Source organism: Elephas maximus, chromosome 2, assembly GCF_024166365.1.
Source record: "Elephas maximus indicus isolate mEleMax1 chromosome 2, mEleMax1 primary haplotype, whole genome shotgun sequence".
Taxonomy (NCBI): domain Eukaryota; kingdom Metazoa; phylum Chordata; class Mammalia; order Proboscidea; family Elephantidae; genus Elephas; species Elephas maximus.
Genome location: NC_064820.1, coordinates 110,643,107 through 110,669,771, shown reverse-complemented (window position 1 = coordinate 110,669,771; position 26,665 = coordinate 110,643,107). Strand labels below are relative to the sequence as shown.

General features: G+C 38.6%; 1 protein-coding gene across 1 annotated transcript in view; it reads left to right on the top strand.

Annotated features, from left to right (window-relative positions):
* The window catches only part of SLCO6A1 (solute carrier organic anion transporter family member 6A1), a 130,211-nt gene that overhangs the window by 16,781 nt on the left and 86,765 nt on the right, over positions 1–26,665 (top strand). The window contains exons 3-7 of the mRNA XM_049868087.1: positions 1,672–1,857; positions 7,814–7,902; positions 8,809–8,830; positions 20,652–20,759; positions 21,641–21,750. Coding sequence (XP_049724044.1) covers positions 1,672–1,857; positions 7,814–7,902; positions 8,809–8,830; positions 20,652–20,759; positions 21,641–21,750 — 515 coding nt within the window. The remainder of the gene's footprint in view (positions 1–1,671; positions 1,858–7,813; positions 7,903–8,808; positions 8,831–20,651; positions 20,760–21,640; positions 21,751–26,665) is intronic.

Sequence of the window (26,665 nt, the reverse complement as noted above, 5' to 3'; positions counted from 1 at the left end):
TTTTGGTACAGGGATTTTGTGTATTCCTTCTACCTGCTTTTGATGCTTCCTGCATCATTCAATATTTTGCCAATAGAATACTTCAAAATCACAACTTGAGGCTTGGATTTTTTATTCAGTTCTTTCAGCTTGAGAAATGCCATGTGTGTTCTTCTCATTTGATTTTCTATCTTATGTTCAGCTCTTTTACTTCATCATTTCTTCCATTTGCTTTAGCTACTCTATGTGTAAGAGCAAGTTTCAAAGTTTCTTCTGACATCTATTTTGGTCTTTCTGTCTCTTTAATGATCTTTTCTTCATGTATGATGTTTTTGATGTCTTCACATAACTTGTCTGGTCTTCAGTCATTAGTGTTCAGTGTGTCAAATCTATTCTTGAGATGGTCTACAAATCAGGTGGGATATACTCAAGGCTGTATTTTTGCTCTTGTGGATTTGTTTTAACTTTTTGCAGCTTCAACTTGAGCTTGTGTATAAGCAATTGATGGTCTGTTGTGCATTTCACACCTGGCCTTGTTCTGACTGATGACATTCAGGATTTTCATATTCTCTTTCCACAGATGTAGTTGATTTGATTCTTCTGAATTCCATCTGGAAAGGTCTACCTGTATAGTTGCTGTTTATGCTGTTGAAAAAAGGTATTTGAAATGAAGAAGTAGCTGGTCTTGCAAAATTCTGTCGTCTGATCCGGTGTCATTTCTATCATCAAGGCCATATTTTCCAACTACCAATCTTTCTTCAGCAATTTCTCCCTCTTTACTGGTTCTCATTCATTAGCATTTAAATTTGCTTAAGTTCTCCCCATTCATTAAAACAGTATCGGCAACAATAACAATAAACATAATGCACAGTCTCTTTTTGTCATTTTGTACAACCTCCTCAGATTCACAGGCAAATTTCTTGAAAGAATTGTCCATGCTTCTTAAGTTAATCTCCTATTCTTTTTTCCAGCTCACGTTAATGTGGCATCTGCCCTAAACGCTGTAACAGAACTATTTTCACCAAGTCACCAATATAACTCATGTTATTTGGTATAATGAAAACTTTTTGTTATATTTCTTGAACTATCACCAGTGCTGACTATTTGGTGCTGACTGAACCTGTGTTCTAGAAGTTATGGGGTCTAAAATGGAAAATAATTTAATTAGAATGACAAAAAGTTGATGTGCAGATTGCGCCTAGAACTAAACCTAGGAGATAATCTTTGATATTTCAGGTAATCCAAAACATTAGAAACGCTTTTATACCGGAGTCAAAAGTCAGGGGCACGAGATGCCATATTGAAGAGGAATGTGTGGTTTTGTGTGTGTGTGTTATATAAATATATACATATATACGTGCATACTTATAGACATATAAGTATGTGTTTATATACATATAAGTATGTTTGTATACCTGAAATAATGTGTTAATTTTGTATTTTGGTTTATTATATGTGCATTTTTTCTAGTATTCTCAAAACTGTTCTTTTATCATGGCAGTGTTCTGAGAACATGATTGATTGTAGTATATATACTATAGTCTATGTAAGTGAAACCTTAACTAAAAGAAAAAAGCATAATGTGGTAATAGCTCTAAAGGGTAAAATATTTGATAAAGGATACTGCATATTTATTGTATGTTTAATTATTGAACTCACTTTGCAAAAATACAATTATTATCTTTTCAAAAGATATCTGCCAAGCAACGAAGGTTATCGGTACTTGCCAGGATGCCCTACCATCATTCAAATCAAAATATACATCTTTTTTCATCTTTGGGCAGATTGTGCAGGGAATAGCAGGAATACCTCTTTATATCCTTGGAATAACCTTTCTTGATGACAGTGTTGACAGATACTCATCTGGCATCTACCTAGGCAAGTTGCTTTTTCCTCTAATATGACTGACCCATTTTTAATTTTCACAGAATTTTATGTTGTGGTGTGTCTATGATATAGAGGCACCAACTATTGGCCCTTATGATAGTTTTGTAATAAATGATAGCTGGAATGCATAACTTCAAAATCACATTGAACGCCTAATTCTGAGGAGCTGCTTGAATTTTGAAATTTTAGACAGAGGGATCTGAGGATCACTGAAAATATATACAGCAAGAGAAAAAAAAAGACAGTTTCTTAAGTAATAAAAACTGTACTCTTTCTGCATTGTTTATATATATATGTGTGTGTCTGTGAATGTTCATACACCTATTCCTTACTTATTGACTGTCTCATTATCTGACATTTCGCATTTACGACAATAGTAAAAAATCTACTATCTGTATATTTTGCACATTAGTGACGTACGTCTGGCAGTAACCCTCTTATGACCAGTGGGACATACAATGCTCACCTACATTTCCTGCCTCTTGGGTCCAAGAGGACATGTATATCCCACATAATATTTTGTGCACTGATGTGGTTATCTTCTATTTTTGCATAATGCCGATTTTCACATAATGACCAGGTCTTTGGAACCTAACCATGTTGATAAGTGAGGAGTACGTGTGTGTATATACATTACATGTAAGTTTGTTGTACTGTGGTGGCTTGTGTGTTATGACGTTGGAAGCTATGCCACTGGTATTATAAATACCAGTAGGGCAGTAGGGTCACCCGTGCTGGCCGTGTTTCAGTGGAGCTTCCAAACTAAGACAGAACTAGGAGGAAATATCTGGTGATCTACAGGAAGTGCTTTACTTATGACGTATTTGAATTACCACAAATTGCACTTATGACGGTCTGTTTTTCTTTTTGTACATCTGATTGTTACTAATAAGTACTACATACAATGGTGTAGTGTGTAATTTGCTGTTATTCTCAGATATTCACTCACAGATGTTTAATTTTATGATTTACTGTTCAAAACACTGCCATATAGATTTAGTTTTCTAAACTAAAACAGGGGCTCCCATTGCTTGAAAACTTGGACTCAAACACTGAATGATTTGCTAAAGTTGTTAGGCAGATTCAGGAAGCAGTGAGATGTTACCATGAAATACCCATTAAACTCATTGCCATTGAGTCAATTCCAACTCACAGCAACCCTATAGCACAGAGAAGAACTGTCCCAAAGGGTTTCCAAGGAACGGCTGGTGAATTTGAACTTCTTACCTTTTGGTTAGCAGGTGAACACTTAACCACTGGGCCACCAGGGCTCCTACAACAAAATAGAAGAAGAATAAAAGGAAAGGGCCATATAGACAATTCTCAGTAATTTTCTACCCAGAAATGTCATCCCTATTCCCAGGATAATCCAGATGACCCACAAGTGGAATTATTACTGCATCTGACAAAATGCCAATGTAGTCCAACTCTTCTTCTTCATCGTCAGAGTAAATTTTTATGATTGGTGTATTTTTTTATGTATATATTAAAATATATCTGTAAGTTTATATGTAATATTTCCAACCCCCAAAGGCAAACAAAGATGTGTATAAAGATACTGATAATAAAAGGCAATAATAATGAAAACTAAAAAAAAATGAAGTTTTCAACTTACATCAGAACTGACTTATGACAGAGTTGTCGAATGGAACCCTGTTGTAAGCTGGGAACTACGTGTACCTGGGGGGAAAAAAAGGTAGCCAGTGAAAACTCTATGGATAGCACAGAAAATTATCTGATACAGTGCTGGAAGATGAGCCCCTCAGGTTGGAAGGCACTCAAAATATAACTGGGGAAGAACTGCCTCCTCAAAGTAGAGTCAACCTTAATGACATAGACGGAGTAAAGCTTTTGGGACCTTCATTTGCTGATGTGGCCCGACTCAAAATGAGAAAAAATGGCTGCAAACATCTGTTAGTAATTGGAATGTGGAAAGTACGAAGTATTAATCAAGGAAAATTGGAAGTCATCACAAATGAAATAGGACACATAAAAATGAATATTCTATGTATTAGTGAGCTGAAATGGACTAGTATTGGCCATTTTTGAATCAGATAATCATACCTTCTACAATGCTGGGAACAGCAAATTGGAGAGAAATGGTGTTGCATTCACCATCTGAAAGAACATTTAAAGGTCTATCCTGAAATACAACACTGCTGTCAGTGATAGGGTAATATTCATATGCCTACAAGGAAGACTTGTTAATACAACTATTATTCAAATTTACACACCAACCACTAATGCCAAAAATGAAGAAACTGAAGATTTTTTATGAAATTTTGCAGTCAGAAATTGATGAAATATTCAGTCAAGATTCATTAGTAATTACTAGTGATTGGAATGTGAAAGTTGGAAGCAAAAAAGATGGCTCAGAAGTTGGAGAATGTGGCCTTGGTGGTAGAAATGACACAAGACATTGTATGATGGGATTCTTCAAGACCAATAACTTATTTATCGGAAATATCTTTTTTCATCAAGATAAATGATGACTCTACACCTGGACCTTGCTGGATGGAATACACAGGAATCAAATTGACTACCTCTTTGGAAAGAAATGATGGAGAAGCTCCGTATCAGTCCAAACAAGGCCAGTGGCTGACTGTGGAACAGACCATCAATTGCTTATATATAATTTCAAGTTGAAGCTGAAGAAAACTAAAGCAAGTCCATAAGAGCTAAAGTAGGACATTGGCTATATCCCAACTGAATTTAGAGATTATCTCAAGAATAGATTTGATGCATTGAACACTAATGACCAAAGACCAGAAGAATTGTGGGATAACATCAAGGATATCATAAATGAAGAATGCAAAAGGTCATTAAAAAGACAGAAAAGAAAGAAAACACTAAAATGGATATCAGAAGAGACTCTGAAACTAGCTTTTGAATGTAGAGTGGCTAAGGTGAATGGAAAAAATAATGATATAAAAAAGCTGAATGGAAGATTTTAAAGGGTGGCTAGAGAAGACCATGTAAATTATTATAATGAAATATGCAAAGACCTGGAGATAGAAAACCAAAAGGGAAGAATACTCTTGGCGTTTCTTGAACTGAAAGAACTGAAGAAAAAATTCAAGCCTTGAGTTGCAATATTGAAGAATTCTATGGACAAAATACTGAAAAACTCAGGAAGCATTAAAAGAAAATGGAAAGAATGCGGAGTCACTGTACGAAAAAGACTTGGTCGATGTTCACCCATTTTAGGAGGTAGCATATGATCAAGAACCAGTGGTATTAAAGGAAATAGTCCAAGCTTCACTGAAGACACTGGTGAAAAGCCAGGCACCAGGCAGTTACAGAATACCAACTGAGATGCTTCAACAAATGGATGTGATGCTGGAAGTGCTCACTCATTTATGCCGAGAAATTTGGACGACAGCTACCTGTCCTATCGACTGGAAGAGATCCATATTTGTACCCATTCCAAAGAAAGGTGATCCAACACAATGTGGGAATTATCGAACAATATCATTAATATCACATGCAAGTAAAATTTTGCTGAAGATAATTCAAAAATGGCTACAGCAGTACATGAACAGGGAACTGTCAGAAATTCAGTCTGGACTCAGAAGAACATGTGGAATGAGGGATATCATTGCTAATGTCAGATGGATCTTGGCTGAAAACAGAGATAACCAGAAAGATGTTTATGTGTGTTTTATTGAGTACACAAAAGCATTCAGCTGTGTGGATCATAATAAATTATAGATAACATTGTGAAAAATGGGAATTCCAGAACACTTAGTTGTACTCATGCAGAACCTGTACATACACCAAGAGGTTGTTGTTCGAACAACATGGGAATACACATGGTTTAAAATCTAGAAGGGTTTGCATCAGAGTTGTTGTATCTTTCACTATACTTATTCAGTCTGTATGCTGAGTAAATAATCTGAAAAGTTGGAGTATATGAAGAAGAATGGGGCATCAGGATTCGAGGAAGACTTCATTAACACCCTGTGATGTGCGGATGACACAACCTTGCTTGCTGAAAGTGAAGAGGACTTGAAGTACTTGTTGATGAAGTCAGTACCTTCAGTATGGATTAAACCTACATGTGAAAAAAAACCAAAAATCCTCACAACTGGACCAAAAAGCAACATCATGATAAACGGAAAAAATATTGAAGTTGTAAAGAATTTTATTTTACTTGGGTCAATAATCAACATCCATGGAAGCAGCAGTCAAAAAATCAAAGACTTTTTGCACTGTTCAAATCTCAGCAAAAGACCTATTTAAAGTATTAAAAAGCAAATATGTCACTTTGTGGACCACAGAGAATCTGACCCAAGCCATAGCATTTTTAATCATCTCATATATGTGCAAAAGCTGGACAATGAAGAAGGAAGACCGAAGAAGAATTGACACATTTGAATTAACAGTGCTGGCAAAGAACGATGAATATACCATGGAATGCCAGAAGAATGAACAAATCTTACTTGAATGCTCACTTACCTTGGACACATTATCTGGAGGGACCAATCCCTGGGGAAGGACATCAGGCTTTGTAAAGTAGAGGGTCAGTGACTAGGAGGAAGACCTCAATGAAATGGATTGACACAGTGGCTCCAACAATGGCTCAAACATAGCAATGATTGTGAGGATGGTATAGGAATGGACAGCATTATACACTATTATTCATGGGGTTTCTACGAGTCAGAACTGACTTGACGACACCTAACAACAACAATGTATATATAAGGCTATATAAACGGTAGTCATTTTCTCTAGGAAAAAAAATCTGAAGTTACTGGATGAAATTGCTTGAACTTTGGGGATGCAGGTGGGAAGCTGCAGTCATTGTCATAAGGGAAATGGAGACATAATTTTTGCCACCTCTGTATTAGATTCAGTGTGGTGATGAAACTGTAATAATCGTCACCTCTCTAAGCCCTTTACTTATACTAACTTAATTGTTTTGGGGCCTGTCATATTTTGAAATTCATTGAGATCATAATCTTGCCTATCCTATCAGGGGGAGAGATGATATACTATTTAAGTGAACACAGTATACTATCCCTTGTTTATGTCTTATGCTACCGTATCCTTCAGCGAGTAACCCTGGGAAGTATCTCAGAATAATCTGTACTTTCTTGTATCGCAGTAGACTCTGGGTCGGGTAGATCATCTACATGCACAGGTTATCTAATCAGCTTTGAAAAAAAATTATAGTTGTTTTTATATACTTACTGTGAAGGTGACTTAAAAGAAAATCTCACTTTGCACCAAAATAATTATTTTCCACCAGAGATAAGAAAATCATGTCAATAAACTGAAATAGCAGATATCCATATTCATACTTGCTTTTAGAGTTTTTTTTTTTTTTTTTTTTTTTTTAGTGGTTTATTAGCTTTGGCTGAGGGTAGCAACAGATCTCAGTTTGTTTCACTCTTGATTCTACTGAGTAGCAATTAATAGACACATCTATACATTGCTGCTAACCAAGAGGTCGACAGTTTGAACCTGCCAGGCGCTCCTTGGAAACTCTATGGGGCAGTTCTACTCTGTCCTATAGGGTTGCTATGAGTCGGAGTGGACTCGACAGCAGTGGGTTTGTTTTTTTTTTTTTGGTTTATACACTGCAAATAAAAGCTTACATTATTGCTACCTCCCCCAATTCTGGCAGCCAGGGTGAAGAATGCAAAGCTGCTGCTAGCATTAAAGTGTCATTAGCTATAGTACCACAAATTCAAATGAAGGGAGATATACTGAACTTACGTTTATATAAAATATCCATGTGTTTATTCATATTACATTAAATATATAAATTAAATAGGGTTTAATGAATTATATATTTAAATTATCTGATTTTTTCTAATATGTGCATTGGGTAATATGCTATGAAAAGCTTTTAGAAATAATCCATTTCAGTCACTTAATTTTTTTATCATTTTATGACAGTGCTATCTCATATAGTTGTTGACGTTCAGTGTTCATCTTACAGGCCTTGGAGAAGCTTCGACAATGACTGGATATGCTTTGGGCATTGCGATAGGAGCACCACAAGTTCAGACCTTTGTGAATAGTACTTCAATGGAAAAGCAAGCCATTTTTCTTTCCTCTCCCCCCACTCCTTTTTTTTTTGATGTTGATTTCATTGATGATATGGAGATATCTGTGTAAAATGGTTTTGATAGTTACAGTAAGTTATAAATATGCATTGTTAAAGCTATGTTTTAAGTATGTTTTGGGAAGTAGTACCAGCAAGGACTCCTCCTTACCTTTTCTAGTTTTATACTGAGATGATAGAGTTAATGAAGGAGATATAATTTATCATCACTGAAAAATGGAGAAGTCCACCCTACATTTCTGAAACTGGGTTTATAAAAAAGTAGAACTGATAGAAATTGAGGTACAAAAGCCAACTAGGTCCTGTTATTTACAGCTGTCTAGCTAATTACACTAGTTATTCATTGCCACAGATGCCACCTGCCAGCTTCCCTGACAGCTCACCTGGGTTCTTGCTTTGCTACTGTGAAGTTTTAGTAGCTGCCAGACAATCATCATAAAAAGGGACATATTAGGTATCAGGGAATAAACTGGGTGGTAGATTTTTTTTTTTTTTTGCTTCTCTACATTCAATCTCCATCTTTCTACACTCTTCTGTAGCCCTCCTCTCTGCTCTGGGATGCTGACCTGTATTGACTGCCTCAACATACTTCCTTGAATTCTGGGTTTCAGTTGGACTTAGCCAGTGAGTGGCACTGGCAGGGCAGAGAGCAAGAGTAGATTAAGGCTAGGGCATTTATCCTCCCAGCTCTTCTTCTGTGAGGCTGTGCCCAGGTTAGCTTTATCCTTCTCCTGAAGGTCACGGTTCCTGTCCAGATGTCCTCTCCATTTATTAAACACTGTTCCACTTGATAGCTAGGCTTGTGCTAACCACTTGCTGCTGTTGCTAGCCTCAGAATTATGTACTCTCTCTCATTCATTTCTCTGAACTCTACCTACACTACTGAAAATAGTTGCTTATCACTCTTTTCAAATTATCTACTGTGAGTATACCACCTGTTTTCTGGCAGGAAAGGTAGTAGCAGAAGTAGCACTAAGAAACAGACTCCCCAAATGGGATTACAGAACTTGGTTGCTCACATATTTGTGAGTACAGATAATCTCCCTATTGGGGAAAATTAGACATAGTTACTAAAATTATCATAGTATTTGGCAAGGGAGGGCAAGGCATTGGGAAATTAAATGGCTGTAGCATTTAATAGGAATCCCTGGGTGGTGTAAATGGTTAACACACTTGGCTGTTAACTGAAAAGTTGGAAGTTCGAGTCCACAGAAGTGCCTCAGAAGAAAGACCTGGCAATCTACTTCTGAAAAATCAGAAATTGAAAACCCTATGGAGCATAGTTTTACTCTGACACACATACATGGTCACCATGAGCTGCAGTTGACTCAACAGCAACTGGTTTAGCATTTAATAATTCAATGACAAAAGCGATTTTAAAGACTTCTGGATCATATGGCTCCTTTTGATAATGCTAGAGAACATTCTCAGGGGAAAGAAAACATTGAAGGGTGTGAATATTCAAAAGAGGCTGGCCTTTTACCTGTATGATATACTTCAGTGTGGCCAGAATTTCAGGCTGGTTGCCCACTTAGCATAGAAGGAGAGGTAGCCTGAGGTGTGAATCTATACTGTTTTATGGTTAATGAATTGGTTGGATAGTCAGACCCTCTTTAAAATCAAAATTGGAAAATAGGTGACACATGTGAACACATGTGCGTGGACCTCTTAAAATGAGCACAGGAAGAGGGTGTCCACTTTGGAGGAGGCTCTAAAATCAACTGGACAAAATAACCCATCCTGTAGATTCCAGTCAGCTTCCTTTTTTTTAAAAAAAAAACACCAGTTCTTCCTCATGAAAAAACACAGACTTTCTCAACAACACAGACTCCCTCTTACCAAGGACAATATCTGATCAAGAATATTCTTCAGGACTTGACTGTTATTCCTGCTGAGTATCCAACTTGTCAATAACAGAGGCCAACACTGAGTCCTGGAAAAAGCTGGCCATTTGTCGTCAGGTTGATTTCATCAGCCCTCTTTTAACGTACAAATGACAGTGATTTGCTTTTATAGGGAAAGATATTCTGGGTAGGGATTTTTCTTCTTTGCCAATAGCGCTTCTTCTAGCATCACCATTCACAGACTTAAAAATGCCTTATTCATCCCTGTGGTATCTCACATAATATTGCTTCTGACTAGGGAACATTTGATAAGACAAAGGAAGTGTGATAGTATGACAGTTACAGAATTCATTGGTCTTACTTTGTGTCCCATTAACCGTAAACTGCTGGCTTGATAGAATGGTATAACAATTATGGTACCTTCAAGCCTTATGGAGACACCCATCTTTGAAGTTGGGTTACTGTCTGCAAGATGTGTTATATACTTTGATTTAGAAGCCTATATGGTACCTTCTCCCCCGTTTCCTGGATGCATGGATCTGGGGACCAAGGTGTGGGAGCAGATCATCTCACTTTTAATGAAATATTCCACTGGAAGAATTCTTGCTTTCATTTCCTGCAACCTTGAGCTTGATATGTTTGGAAGTCCTTGCTCATAAGGGAGGAATACTTCCACCAATGAACTTGGTCATGATTTTGATTTATCAGAAGCTTCGGCTGTCCCTAACCATTTTGGGCTCCTAATGACCCTGAGGAAACCCTGGTGGCATAGTGGTTAAGAGCTACGGCTGCTAGCCAAAAGGTATGCTAACCGAAAGGTTGGCAGTTTGAATCAACCGGGTGCTCCTTGGAAACTCTATGGGGCAGTTCTACTCTGTCCTTACAGGGTCTCTATGAGTTGAAATTGACTCGACGGCAACAGGTTTGGTTTTTTTTTTTTTTTTTGGTAGTGACCCTGAATCAACAGGCAGGGGAAGCAGTCACATTGCTGACCAGTGCTATTGATCGAATTCCTGGTGAAGGGGAAAGGGTTACTGCTATATGACTGAAACAAAGATGACTGTGTTTGAAATTTACTTGGTTCTTAATATTCCTATGCCCAGTAGTTCTCTACAATGGAAAACTCCCTTATCCGATTAAAAGTCAGTACTGCCAAGTGCTTAGAGCCTTAGATATGGGTCACCCTACCAAGGAAAGTATTGTTCCCAACCAAGTTGCTTACTGAAAGTCATGGATAGTATAGGTGGTGGCGGAATGGAAATGTGATGGTAAACATAGACCTCGTGATTAGCTAATGAGGCAGGAACAGTGGCAGTTAGGTTTTATGTTAATTTTATTCTCTCTCTATATTTTTTTCTGCCACCTTATATGATGAGTCCTAGCGATTGTAACTCTCTTAGACTGGGTTCACATAGAAGTAGAACTTATGACAAGGATATTAGTGCACGCAGTTTTTTTGATGGATGATACTGGGAAGTATGGTAGCAAAAGAAGCCAATGAAGTAAGTGTTCATTATGTTGAGAAGGTTACTGCTTTGGGCAAGTGTGGCTCAATCCCATGGTAGAACTTTGGGAGACAACGTAAGACATGCCTCAGAGTTATCACAACAGCAGCTCAAAGGAGTAGGGATGTATATCCACTAACCGCTGGTATTCAGGAAACCCTGGTGGCATAGTGGTTAAGTGCTACGGCCGTTAACCAAAAGGTCAGCAGTTCAAATCCACCAGGTGCCCTTGGAAACTCTATGGGGCAGCTCTACTCTGCCGTATAGGGTCGCTATGAGTCGGAATCGACCCGACAGCAACGGCTTGGTTTGTGGTATTCATTGCTTGAGGGCTGAACTTAGGGTTACTCTTAACTCCCGGGCATTTCTGACCAGGTATAGAGTCCTTTTTTATAGAGTCCTTGGTATTCAAAACTCTGTTCAGTGAGCATGGGAATGGTGGATGCAGAGCTAAGGCAATGTAACTGGGACACAACAATGTTTTAGGTTTTAGTTGAGAGTATAATTGAAGTGACATAATCCTGTGATTTTTTAAAATAATATTGGGACTTAGTGTGTCTCATGGATTTTTTTTTTTCCTTCACCTAGAAAAGAGAAAGAATAGATACTGAGGTGAAAAAGTGAAGGGTTGTGTTGGATATCTTCTGTTTGCTGCTAGAGTTCCACTCTCTGTCCTTCACCACCCTGCTCTGTACCCCAAGAGGCTGACCCACTAGGACAACACCAAAGGGCTTCTTACCCTCTGACTTCCTTTTAGGTTTAGCTTATGTAGGGCACTGGCAAGAGATCTGAGGGCATGAGTAGTGTGAGGTCATTCTTCCCTCCTGATCTTCATGGTTGGCTGTACCTCTTTAATAAAAGCCACACCTCCTCTCCATTGATCCTCTTGATACTACTCTGTGTATGGTTTACTTAGCTTTTATCTCTCCTTGTCTCTTCAGACCTGGAGATGGTAGTGTTTCTCTGCTGTTGCTAGCCCCAGGGTATCAGCTCTTCCTGTAGATTTCTCTAGATCCAGCTTATATCACTTAAATAGCACTTTTATTAAATTGTATCTGTAAATTACCTAAAGTGAGTATATCATCAGGACCACAGATCATACAATATATATGTATTAGCCATCTGTATTTAAATTTCAATTTACTGCTTATTTCCTTTTCCTTTTTTATATTGGCAGTTTATTCCTTAAAGATTTATATAAGTCCTTCATGTATTATAAATACTAATTGTAAGATATATGACAAACAATCATTCCCAATCTGTCTTGAACTTTGTCTATGATATCTTTAACTATACAAAATTTTAAAACTTTTATATAGTTATATATATCAGTATTTTTTCCTTTCACAAAAATTTAGGGATTGTGATGGTTAAGGTTATGTCTCAGCTTGGCTGGGCCATGACTCTCACTGGTTTGATAGTCATATGATGGTGTGATTACTTCCATGCTGATATTTGATATTATGTGATCACCTCCATGATGGGATCTGTTGTGAGTAGCCGATCAGTTGAAAGGGAGTTCCCTTGGGCATGTGGCCTGCATTTAATGTAAGTGGGCTTTTGCTCATTCTGAATCCTACAGCTGGTTCCTATTCATCTGACCTCCTCCATCTGCTCCATAACTGAAAGATGACTTTGTTTGAAATTTATTTGGTTCTTAATATTCCTATGCCCAATAGTTCTCTTCATTGGAAAACTGCCTTATCCCATTAAAAGTCAATACTACTAAATGTTAAGCCCTAGTGATTGTATCTCTCTTAGACTGTGTTCACATAGAAGTAGAATTTATGACAAGAATATTCATGTATGCAGTTTTTTTGAGGGATGATACTGGGAAGCATGTGGTACTTGGGACTTGAGTTAGCAGCTTACCTGTGGTCTTGCCTGCCGATCTTTGGGATTCATCAATTTTCACAGCCTGTGAGGAAGAGCCCTGCTGTCTGACCTGTCGGCCTTGGATTCACCAGCCTCCGTGGCTACATGCATCCTCATGCCTCTATTCTGACCCACAGACTTGGGACATTCCACTCCCTACAACCATATGAGCCACTTTCTTTATGTAAATCTCTCTCTTATATGTTTATATGGTTTACTGGTTTTGCTTCTTTAGAAAACCGAGCCTAAGACATTTGGTACCACGAGTGATTCTAGTGAAACAAAATTGTAAGGATGAGTTTTCTAAATTGGCTCTCAAGTGTAGTTAGTTTTAAAAATGTTGATGATTCTTCTTCCAGTAGTAAAGAGGGCACTGCTAATCCATGGCGTGAGGTGGCAATTCAAATATGCAAAATATTACCACCAATAGATCAGGTATTGGTGAAAGGCTCTGGGAGAACATGTGTGATATCTTTCTACAGTTTTGTCAGAATGAGAAGAATAAGGAAGCTGGTTGGTTGGCCCTGTTTTGCTAGAGAAACTGGTGACAGAGATGTGCTCAGGGCTTCAGGTCAAAGCTCAAGTGCCACATAAAAGACCTCAAAGTTTCCACTTGTGCTTTGAAAGAAAGCCTCATTGCTTGTAGTAACAGAACTGATATTGCCGAAAACCAAACCAAGAATCTTATTGTAAGAGTGGAGGAATTACAACACGGACTCAGCTTCCAACCTCAAGAGGTGTTTGAAGTTAAAGTGAGGGCATTGATTGGGAAGAAATGTGATCCCAAAACTTGGGATGCGGATGTTTGGGCAGATAATCAGGAAGCTGAAGACACTGAGCTCCTAAATTCTGTTTAATCACTCCCACCAATAGAACCAGCTGTCACTCCCATGTGAAGAGATTACTCCATGTTTGCTAAACAGCTCTGCCCAATAAAACTATTAACCGCTCCACTCCCACCTAATGAGATTAGCCCAGCTGTCTCTAAAGAGCCCTTGTCTGAATCAATGCCTGGGGCATTGAGAGAGGCAGGTGTTTTACAGGACAATGCTGAATGTTCTCAAAACACTTCCCCAGTACCAATTTTGGCTTCTAGACCTATAATTAGACTTAAGTCCCAGCAGGCCCCAAAAAGTGAAGTACAAAGGAGGAAGAAGCTACACTCCAAAAGACCTGCCTGGCTTTTCTAATGTTTACAAACAGAAACCTGGGGAATATGTGTTGGAATGGCTATTAAGTGTGTGGGATAATAGTGCAAGGAACATAAAAGATGGATCAGTCTCAGTTTATTGATGTGGGTCCACTAAGCACAGATTCTTCATTCAGTGATTCAGCTCAAGAAGTTAGGAAAAGATCTAATAATTTATTTGGTTGGGCTGGTGAAGCATGGATTATGAGATGGCCTACACTAAATCAAGTTGAAGTACCAGACTTGCCTAGGTATACTGTAGAAGAAGGTATCCAAAGTCTTAGGGAAATTGGCATGCTAGAGTGGATTTATCAGGTTAGATCCACAGACCCATACGTGGAGTACTCAGAGCACACAGCTTTTACCAAAATTGTGAGGAATAAATTTGTGAAGGAAGCTCCAGCATCCTTGAAGACTGTCGTGACTGCTATCTTATGTAAGTCAGGTTTGACAGTGGCAACTGCCCTAACTAAATTAAGAAATCTAACTACAATGGGACTGGTTGTATCCCATGGTAGTAGGGGCCAAGTGGCTGCACTCAATCATGGAAGACAAGGTGAGTGTGATTATAGTAATGGACAGCAGAGTCAAAGCTGTAATCAGAATTGTCTGATCGGTATGGGCTTCTAGCATTGGCTACTTAGTCATGGTGTCCCTAGGCGTGAAATAGATAGGAAATCTACTATTCACTTGATATGTACAAATGGATGAATTCTAGGTCAGGTGAACAGCAGTCTAACTCGAATCACCAGAATGGAGAGTCACAGTCCCTCAATCAATTACCAGACTTGAGTGAGTTTAAAGACCACTTGAATGAAGGGGAGTCTGGGTCCCCTTGAGGATGGACTCTAATACACTGCCCAAAACAGGCTGTTAACCTTTCTCCCAGCCTTCCCCAAAGGGATCTAAGGCCTTTTATGAGAATGACTATTCTTTGGGGAGAAGGAGATAATCAGACTTTTTGGCGTTTACCGAATACTGGTTCTGAACTGATACTAATTCCGTGAGACCCAAAAATGTCACTGTGGCCTACCAGTCAGAGTGGGGACATGTGGAGGTCAGGTTATTAATGGAGTCTTAGCTCATGTCTGTCTCACAGTAGGTCCAGTGAGTCTCCAAACCTATCCTGTAGTGATTTCCTCAGTTCCAGAATGCGTAATTGGAATAGATATATGCAGCAACTGGCAGAACTCCCACACTGGATCCCTGACAAATGGAATAAGAGCTCTATGGTAAAAGCCAAGTGGAAACCATTAGAACTGCCCCTACCTAGGAAAATTGTAAACCAAAAGCAATACTGCATTAATGGAGGGACTGCAGAGATTACTGCCACCGTCAAGGACTTAAAGGATGCATGGGTGGTGATTCCCACCACATCCCCATTCAGCTTGCCTATGTGGCCTGTGCAGAAAATAGAAGGATCTTGGAGAATGATAGTAGATTATTGAAAGTTTAACCAGGTGATGACTCCAATTGCAGCTGCTGTTCCAGATGTGGTTTCATTGTAGTTCCATTGCTTGAGAAAATTAATACATCTCCTGGCACCTGGTATGCAGTTATTGATCTGGCATTTTTCTCCATACCTGTTTGAAAGGACCATCAGAAGCAGTTTGCCTTCATTACATTGATGACATTATGCTGATTGAACCTAGTAAGGAAGAAATGTCAATGACTCTGGACTTAATAGTAAAACATTTGTGTGCTAGAGGGTGAGAAATTAATCCCACAAAAATTTAGGCACCTTCCACTTCAGTGAAATTTCTAGGCTTCCAGTGGTGTGAGGCATGTCAAGATATTCCTTCTAACGTGAAGAATAAGTTATTGCATCTGGCTCCTACCATAACTAAAAAGGAGGTACAATGCCTACCACTTGGACTTTGGAGGCAACATATCCCTCATTTGGGTGTTCTACTCTGGCCTATTTATCAGGTGACTCAAAAAGCCTCTAGTTTTGAGTGGGGCCCAGAAATAGGGAAGGCTTTGCAACAGGTTCAGGCTGCTGTGCAAGCTGCTCTGCCACTTGGGCCATATGATCCTGCTGATCCAGTGGTGCTTGAAGTGTCCATGGTAGATAGAGATGCTGTTTGGGGTCTTTGGCAGGCCCCTATTGGTGAATCACAGCACAGACCCTTAGGATTTTGAGCAAATCTCTGCCATCCTCTGCAGATAGCTACTCTCCTTTTGAGAAACAGCTTTTGGCTTGTTACTGGGCCTTAGTAGAGACTGAACACTTAACCATGGGATACCAAGTCACCATGCAGCCTGAGCTGCCCATCATGAACTGGGTGTTGTCTGACCCACAGAGTTGTAAAACTGGACATGCACAGCAGCACTCCATCATTAAATGGCAGTGGTATATATGAGATCGGGTCCAAGCAGGACCTGAAAGCACAAATAAGTTGTATGAGGAAGTGGCCCAAATGCCCATCGTCTCCACTTCTGTCACATTACCTTCTCCCTCCCAGTCTGCACTTATGGCCTCATGGGGAGTTCCTTCTGATCAGTTGACTGAAGAAGAGAAAACTCATGCCTGGTTTACAGATGGCTCTGTGCGATATGCAGGCACCTCAAAAGTGTATGGCGGAAACACTACGGCCCCTTTCTGGGACCTCCCTGAAGCCCAGTGTTGAAGAGAAATCCTCCCAATGGGCAGAACTTTTAGCAGTGCACCTGGTTGTTCACTTTGGAAGGAGAAGTGGCCAGATGTGCAGTTGTAGACAGATTCATGGACTGTGGCTGGATGGTCAGAGGCTTGGAAGGAACATGATTAGAAAACTGGAGACAAGGATTTCTGGGGAAGAGGTGTGTGGGTAGACCTCTCAAAATGGGCCAAAGAAGTGAATACATTTGTGTCTCATGTGAATGCTCACCAAAGAGTGACCTCAGCAGAGGATGAGTTTAACAATCAAGTGGATAAGATGATGTGTTCTTTGGGAACCACTCTTCCACTTTCTCTAGCTACTCCCGTCATTACTCAATGGGCTCATGAACAAAGTGTCCATGGTGGCAGGCATGGAGGTTATGCATGGGCCCAGCAACATGGTCTTCTATTCACCAAGGGTGACTTGGCTACAGCCTCTCCTGAGCGTCTAATTTACCAACAGCAGAAATCAACACTGAGTTCCCAATATGGCACCATCCCTTGAGGTGATCAGCCAGCAACCTCGTGGCAAGCTGATTACATTGGACCACTTCCATCGTGGAAAGGGCAGTGTTTTGTTCTTACTGGAGTAGACACTTACTCTGGATATGAATTTGCCTTCCCTGCATGTAATGCTTCTGCCAAAATTACCATCTATGGACTTACAGAATACCTTATCCACCGTCATGGTATCCCACATAGCATTGCCTCGGATCAAGGGACCTACTTCACACCAAATGGGGTGCAACAATGGGCCCATGCCCATGGAATTCACTGGTTTTACCACGTTCCCTGTCATTCTGAAGCAGCTGGCTTGATAGAATGATGAAATGGCCTCCTAAAGACACAATTACAAAGTATGTTCCATATTTTCCTTCCATTTTATCGGGATCCAACTATTGTGGCCCTGATCTGAATGGTCAGTTGTGGTAGCCAGGCACCATCTAGTTCCTCTGGCCTCAGGGTAGATGAGGTTGTGGTCTATATAGACTATTAGTGCTATAGACTAATTTCTTCTTTAAGTCTTTGGTTTTCTTATTTCTCTTTTGCTCCAGATGAGTAAAGACCAAGAGAAGTATCTTAGATAGCCACTCTCAAGTTTTTAAGATTCCAGACCCCACTCACAAAACTAGGATATAGAACATAAACTTTATGCCAATTGACTGAGATATCCCCTAAGAATATGGTCCTAAACCTTCAAACCCTGAAAATCAATCCTGCGAAGTATTTGGTTATATCTAAGAAATATCTGCAACTATATATATATGAGACCCTGGCACTGGGTTTGTTATATATGTGCATATAGTCACATGCATGCGTATACATATGTGTAAGCTATATATGTACATGTATATACTCACATATACGTACTTACACATATATATGCATACACACATACATACATATCCATGCATGTATTTTTTGGTTGTTGGTGTTGTTTCCAAATTATATATGTCATAGCAGTTTCCAAAAGGTCTTTTTTTCTTGTGTACATCTCAGTGATATTGTTTCCCTTTATTAAGCTGTGCACAGTTCATTCTCATTTGGTGTTCTATGGTTTCTTTGCTGATATTAAATAACATCTTTATCGTAATTTAAATTTCCCTATATACATAGGGATTTTTTGTCTCTCTAATTTGTTTCCTGATATATTTTTCTGTTCTCATGCCAATACTACAATGTTTTAATTACTAAAGCTTTATAATAAAGCATGATTTGTTATTTGGTTGGATAATATGTTCCCACTCATTATTTTCTTCATTAAAAATAAGGGGTTATTTTTGCAGAATTACTCTTCCAGGTAAATTTGGTAATTTCAAGTTCTAATTAAATTATTTTGATTTGAATTGCTTGAATTTATAAATCAAATTGGGAATAATATCTTTCCATGTAGGCATTTGGTGTGTTGCTCTATTTTCTCTGCTCTTTTTTTGTGGCCTTCAATAACGTTTTATGATTTTCCTTATTGAACATATCCCATTGACCTTAAACCTAGGCATTTCGTACACTTCCTTAGTATTGTGAATGGTCTTTGTATTATTATATTTTCCAATCAATTATTTCTAGGAAGGAAATTAATTCTAAGAAGGAAAATCTAGTGATTTCTGAATTTGTTTTGTATGTATAAGTCACTCAGTTCTTTGCCTAGACTTGGTAGTTTTTCAGTTGATTCATTGGATCTTCTAGGTAGATGATTATATACACATATATAGTTATTATATATAATGTACACAGAATACGTAGCTGGGTTCAAAAGCGAAAAAAAAAAAGAAAAAAAAAAGAGGAAAATTTCTGAATGTTATAATCAGAGTGAAAACATGCAGTCCTAATAGCAATCTGGAGCTGAAACTCCCTAGGCATTGTATATTCAGATACATATGCCTACTGGATAATAGAAATCAAGAATACAACCTTATGACATTGTGTTTTGGTATTTGTATCCCTGCATAATGCTAGCAGTGCATAAGGAGCTATCCCATCAGTGAATAAAACTGGAAACATTTCTGCCATTCTTTGAAAGGTGAGGCCTATAAATGAGCCATCCCCAGGTCCCAGCTGGCAATAGAGTCAACCATGAGAAGCCAGCATCCCAAAATTGTGGCTGGTGTGATCATGGATATTTTCCCACAATGGCTGGTGAAGAAGGTCTTAAATATGTCTAAAACTGAAGGCAATGGTGACTAGTTATCAGCTTCCCCAAATCTCCTCCTTAAGTGATACAAAATAACGTCACAACTAGGAAAAATCTCCACGAAGCCAAGCCCTCAGCATCACTCCAAGACAAAGAATGCTGAAACTGCAAAATAGCTGTGAGAAAAATCAACAAATATCAGCACAGGATCTTTCACATTCCTCCCCCTTCCTGCTCTCTGCAAGACTTTGTGATGAACAAAGACAAATTTAGAATAACTGCAGGGAAAATTGAAGATCCAACAAACTAAATTCACTACCATTGAGTTGATTCCGACTCACAGTAACCCCATCGGGTTTCCAAGGCTGTGAGTCTCTATGGAAGCAGACTGCCACATCTTTCTCCTGTGGAGCCGCTGGTGGTTTCAAACCACTGACCTTTCAGTTCGCAGCTGAGCAACTTAACCACTGTACCACCAGGGCTGCCTAGACAGAAGATAAAGACTACCAAAGAGTACTAGGGATGATTAAGAGTGATCACCAGAAGGATAAATTCATGCTTTGATCTGAAAATTTAGAGAAGGGACTGTATGAAACAGATTTCAAAGTATATGTGATTTAAAGGGCCATATGCTATATAAAGGGTCAGTTGTGTAATTTAAAGGACCAGGCATGCCATAAAAGGCTAGGCATATGATTTAAAGAGGCAAGAATGGTTTTAAAGGAGAGGTGAGATTCAAAGCAATAGTAATCTTCCAAATGTATATCTTCTTGTGGAGAAAAGTGCAGGGTGAAAGAAGGAAAAGGGAAAAATTTAGAATGTTTCAAGATAAAAGAGAACCCCATAATTATAGGACTCAAAATCACTCCATCTCACAAAACAACCACCCAAACAACAATAGCAACACATTAACAGAAAAACGTCCATGACTCTTTGTGTGAGTGTGAGTGTGACTATGGCTTTTTGTAGTAAGATACTGAAAGTTGCAATTTTTCATTCTTCTGTTTTAAAGAGTTAAACTTAGAGATGGTGGTATACATTGGCTGTGGACTTGGTGGATTGATTTTCTTCTTGCTGCTTTTATTGCATGGTCTACATTAATACCATTGTCATGCTTTCCACATAGTATACCAGGTAACTATAGAAATGTAATTTCTTAAGTTAAAAGGCAGTAGTTGTCCCACCTCCAACATTCTCAGAGTACAACAAAACTACGTTTCTTGATGAATATGCCTCTTCCACCTCTAGTGGTCTGTCACAGAGATACAGTGTCATGCTTTAGTGTTATTTGAACAAATAAAGTAGTATTGTGGCCAAATATTATTTTATTTAAATATCAGACTTTAAGTAGTACATATTTTTGCTTCCCATTATTTCCTTCTAAAAAGGAAATGCTTTTTACTAGAGTTCATAAGTTCCTTTAAAATAATGAAGCTTATTTAAGTCAATTTACCTAGCATTATTTAATACAGGTACTACCACATAAAATTACTCTAAGATAAAATAAGGCCTATTAAAATTATTTTGAAAACACTAAAATTACATTTAAAATTAGAGAAATCTTATAAAGTCTCCTAATAATAGTATATTTTATTGGCAAGAAATATTTTTTTGTAATATCAAAGATTATTGTTTTATATTCTAGAGCTGTTCTATTTAATACAGTAGCTACTTGCCACATAATGGCTATTTAAATTTTAAATTAAATAAAATTAAAAATTCAGTTGCTCAGTCATGGTAACTACGTTTTAAATATTCAATAGCTACATGTAACTAGTGGCTAAACTATTGGAGAGTGCAGATATGAAACATTTTCATTATCACAGAAAGTTCTTTTGGACAGCACTATTTTAGAGGAATTAGCCTTTTAATTAGTTGGATTGACTTTAGTTTGTTAAAAAAATTACTCATTTGCCATCCCAGAACAATCTAGGTTTATTAGGGGGTGTGTATATGTTTATGTATCTATGTTAGTTATTTGAATGAGTCATATGCCTTTACTTGTTAACATATAGGTACAGCAAGGTTAAAAGCTGAAAAACGTAAACAGCCTGGTTGGCCTGATACCAGACTTGAGCAACTGGAATTTGGAACTACTATCAAGGATTTGTTTGCTTCTGTTATGGTAAAGTAAAACATTTTCTATTGACAAGCCAATTGTGTTGACTTGTATAATTTTTTAATATTGGATTTAAGAAAATAAACATAAGTTAGATGGAATTTTAAAGTCTTTTTTTTTTTAATTTTATTGTGCTTTAAGTGAAAGTTTACAAATCAAGTCAGTCTCTCATACTAAAATTTATATACACCTTGCTGTATATTCCTGATTGCTCTCCCCCTAGTGAGACAGCCTGCTCCTTCCCTCCACTCTCTCTTTTCCTATTCATTCAGCCAGCTGCTGACCTCCTCTGCCCTCTCATCTCCCCTCCAGATAGGAGATGCCAACGTAGTCTCAACAGTCTCTTTGATCTAAGAATCTCATTCTTCACCAGCATCTTTTTCTATCCCATTGTCCAGTCCAGTCCCTGTATGAAGAGTTGGCTTTGGGAATGGTTCCTCTTGTGGGATAACAGAAGGTCTAGGGGCCATGACCACCGGAGTCCTTCTAGTCTCAGTCAGACCATTAAGTCTGGTCTTTTCACGAGAATTTGGGGTCTGCATCCTACTACTCTCCTGCTCCCTCAGGGGTTCTCTGTTGTGTTCGCTGTCAGGGCGGTCATCGGTTGTAGCCGGGCACCATCTAGTTCTTCTTGTCTCAGGCTGATGTAGTCTCTGGTTTATGTGGCCCCTTCTATCTCTTGGGCTTGTAATTACCTTGTGTCTTTGGTGTTCTTCATTCTCCTTTGATCCAGGTGGGTTGAGACCAATTGATGCATCTCAGATGGCTGCTTGCAATCGTTTAAGACCCCAGACGCTGCTTTCCAAGGTGGGATGCAGAATGTTTTGTTAATAGATTTTATTATGCCAATTGACTTAGATGTCCCCTGAAACCGTGGTCCCCAAACTCCTGGCCCTGCTACGCTGGCCTTTGAAGCATTCAGTTTATCCAGGAAATTTCTTTGCTTTTGGTTTAGTCCAGTTGTGCTGACCTCTCCTGTATTGTGTGTTGTCTTTCCCTTCACCTAAAGTAGTTCTTATCTACTATCTAATTAGTGAATACCCCTCTTCCTTCCTCCCTCCCCTCTGTCATAACCATCAAAGAATATTTTCTTCTCTTTTTAAACTATTTCTCGAGTTCTTATAATAGTGGTCTTATACGATATTTGTCCTTTTGCAACTGACTGATTTCACTCAGCATGATGCCTTCCACGTTTCTCCATGTTATGAAATGTTTCACAGATTCGTCACTGTTCTTTATCGATGCATAGTATTCCATTGTGTGAATATACCATAATTTATTTATCCATTCGTCCGTTGATGGGTACCTTGATTGCATCCATCTTTTTGCTATTGTAAACAGTGCTGCAGTGAACATGGGTGTGCATATATCTGGAACTTTTAAAGTTTTTTAATTAACCTCTTCATTTTACAGATAGGAGCCCTGGTGGCACAGTGGTTAAGAGCACGGCTGCTAACCAAAAGGTCAGTGGTTTGAATCCACCAGCCACTCCTTGGTAACCCTATGGGGCAGTTCTACTCTGTCCTTTAAGGTTGCTATGAGTCAGAATTGACTTAATGGCAACGGGTTTGGTTTGGTTTTGGTTATGGAACTTAGGTTCTTGTGTGAATTTCAGATTAAAAAAAAAAATAGGAAAAAAAAACTGAATAGAGAAAATCTGTATGAAGCCTGCTTTAGATATGTGGTAAGGAAGGCTTCTCTGAACAAGGAACATTTAAGTGGGAAACGTAAAGCATGAGAAGGAGCTAGCCATATGAAGAATGGGGATTTAGAAAATTCCAAATACAAGGGACACGTGTGGAAAGAACTTGAGGCAGCAAAGATTTTGGTATGTTCAGTTTATAGAAGACCTGTGTGGTTAGAACATAACAACTTGATGGAGAGCATGACAGAATAATAGGTTGGAGAGAGAGAGGCTAGTTCATGCTGGTACTTTGGGGACATGATAAGAACTTTGAGTTTTATTCTTCATGCACTAAACCATTTGCTTTCGAGTTGACTCTGATTCATGGTGACTCCATGTGCGTCAGAGTGGAACTGTGCTCCACAGAGTTTTTAATGGCTGATTTTTTGAAGGCAGATCACCTAGCCTTTGTTTTGAGGCTCCTCTGTGTGAACTTGAACCTCCAGTCTTTCAGTTAGAGGCTAAGCTCGTTAACCATTTGCATCACCCAGGGACTTCTTTATGCAGTAAAAAACCTGTTGCTATCAAGTCAATTCCAACTCATAGCAACCCTATAATACAGAGTAGAACTACCCCATAGGGTTTCCAAAGAGTGGTGGATTCCAATGCTGACATTTTGGTTAGCAGCCAAATTCTTATCCACTGCAGTGCCAGGGGTCCATGCTTTATGCAATAGGTAACCACTAACATATTTTAAGCAGGGGAATAACATTACAGGAACATATGAATTTTGAACAAATAAGAACTTTTAAACATGACTTTGTATAAAAAATGGATTAAAGCAGGACAAGAATGGAAAACGGAAGTAAGTTTTGATACTGTTTTAGGAAGCCTTCCCTAGGTACTGTATATATTTGTATTTTTATGCAGCTGTACTATGTGCAGCTCCAATTTCAGAAACCAATTAAAGAATCACTTGGAATTTATAAAATTCAGGGCTATTGGCAATAGTTTGAGTAAGAAGAAAAGAAAGCCTCTGAGTATCAACATGATCTGAGCTTTTATAGCCTTAAAAAAAGACAGAAAAAAATAAAAATCCTGCAAAATGGGAAGCAACTGTTCTAAAATGTAGACATCTTATAGGCATGTAACATTAAGATCCAACAGGGAAGTTCACATATCTAGACTCTTGCCTTTAACTTTGCATCAGCTATTTTGGGAAGAAAACTTAGGGATAATGGGCCATATTTTAGGAGCCTATTAGATTTTTTAAAATTCCACTGTTTGTCTTGCTTTATGTTTTAGCGCCTGTTAAAGCTGAGTTTCACAATTGAGTACATCTGTTAAGCCATGTTGATGAAATTAAAGTAGAGCATATCTATTCAGTTCTTTATAATAAAAGGGTCAGCCAGTGTTCCCTGTTTGGTTGGTTTTTACTTTTGAGTCAGTCAGACAATGAGGATTGTCTTAGTCATCTAGTGCAGCTATAATAGAAATTCCACAAGTAGGTAGCTTGAACAAAGAGAAGTTTATTTCCTCACAGTAAAGTAGGCTAGAAGTACAAATTCAGGGTGTCAGCTCCAAGGGAAGACATTCGCTGTCTTTCGGCTCTGGAGGAAGGTCCTTCTCATCAATCTTTCCTTGGACTAGGATCTTCTCTGCACAGGAGCCCCGGGTCCAAAGGACGCACTCTGCTCCTGGTGCTTCTTTCTTGGTGGTATGAGGTCCCCCTGTTCTGCTAGCTTCCCTTTCCTTTTATCTCTTGAGAGATAAAAGGTGGTGCTGGCCACACCCCAGGGAAAGTCTCTTTACATTGGATCAAGGAAGTGAGCTGGTAAGGGTGTTACAATCCCACCCTAATCCTCTCTAACATAAAATTACAATCACAAAATGGAGGATAACCACAGAACACTGGGAATCATGGTCCAACCAAGTCAATACACACATTTTTGGGGGGATATAATTCAATCCTTGACAAGGATTATAAAAGATTCATGAAGGGAAGAGTGGAGTTGGAGCACTGGGTAGTGAGTCTAATCCCTCAGTCAGGTTGCTATGACTTTCTGGGATTGAATAGGGAAGGGGACTAAATGTGAGCTTATGCTTCACTGTGGTAGATCTTTTCATAGATTTTCCCTGGTAGAATCTGTTACTTTTGCCTAAGCCTGGAAGCCAGGCTGTACACCAGAGACTCTAACCACCTAAGAGTAGCATCCTATTTTCTTTTGGTAAGAAGTCTTAGAGAGGCCAGCTGTAGCCTTCTCTTTGTGCTCCATGGACATATTTATCCAAGTTTAATGGTACATCAGGTCTCTCCTTATCTTTGGGTTCTAATCTTTTAACAGGCCTAGCTGCTATAGAGGAAACTCTGGTGGTGAAGCAGTTCAGAGCTACATCTGTTAACCAAAAGGTCGGCAGTTCAAGTCCACTAGATGCTCCTTGGAAACTCTGTGGGGGCAGTTCTACTCTGTCCTATACGGTGGCTTTGGGTCAGTGTCGACTCAATGGCAATGGGTTTGGTTTTGTTTTGTGTGCTGCTATAGGACTACCCAGCATGCACATTATATAGTATTTACTATCGATGAGACCTTATGCAAATTTCCGTATTTCATTGATTTCAGACACACATTTTGTTTTCTTCACATTTTAACATCCTGTAAATTGGGTTGTTTTAAAATGATGAAGTCTTGAAATAACTGTAGGCCAGGATATAACTGTGACATAGTAGATATGCCTAAGTGTGTGTGGGTGGAGTGGGTATATACTTGGTCATAGCTGCTCATATTATCATTGCTTTAATTGAGTTATGTCCTTTAGTGGTACTATATATATTGAATGTAACTGCTGTTTAAGTCTTCAGAAAGATTATGCCATATCTCAACATTGAATTGTAAAGACATTGTATATGTAGAAAGACAGAAATAGCTGTAGGATATAATTTTTATATTAGTGAAGCAAATACTTGCTATTGGGGGAAATGATCTCTATTTCCCATTTTCTTGCAAAGTAACATCCAAGTGATTTGGAGTACTTAAGTAAAAAAGGTCACTGCTGTAAAGATAGCTTTATTATGCTTTGTTATTGAGATGCCTGTGAAAGGATGGGACCAAGCAGTGCAACTGAGTCAGAAAAATTTGGCAAGTCCTTCTTAATATAGTTCAAAAGCTGATGAGACTTCTAATTGCATACCATATGACATTTCTTAAGGCATTGCATCATAATTTAAGAGACAACGATCTTACTTCTTGGTGGCACATAAAACAATGGTGTACCTTACAATTGATGGCATTTTGGATT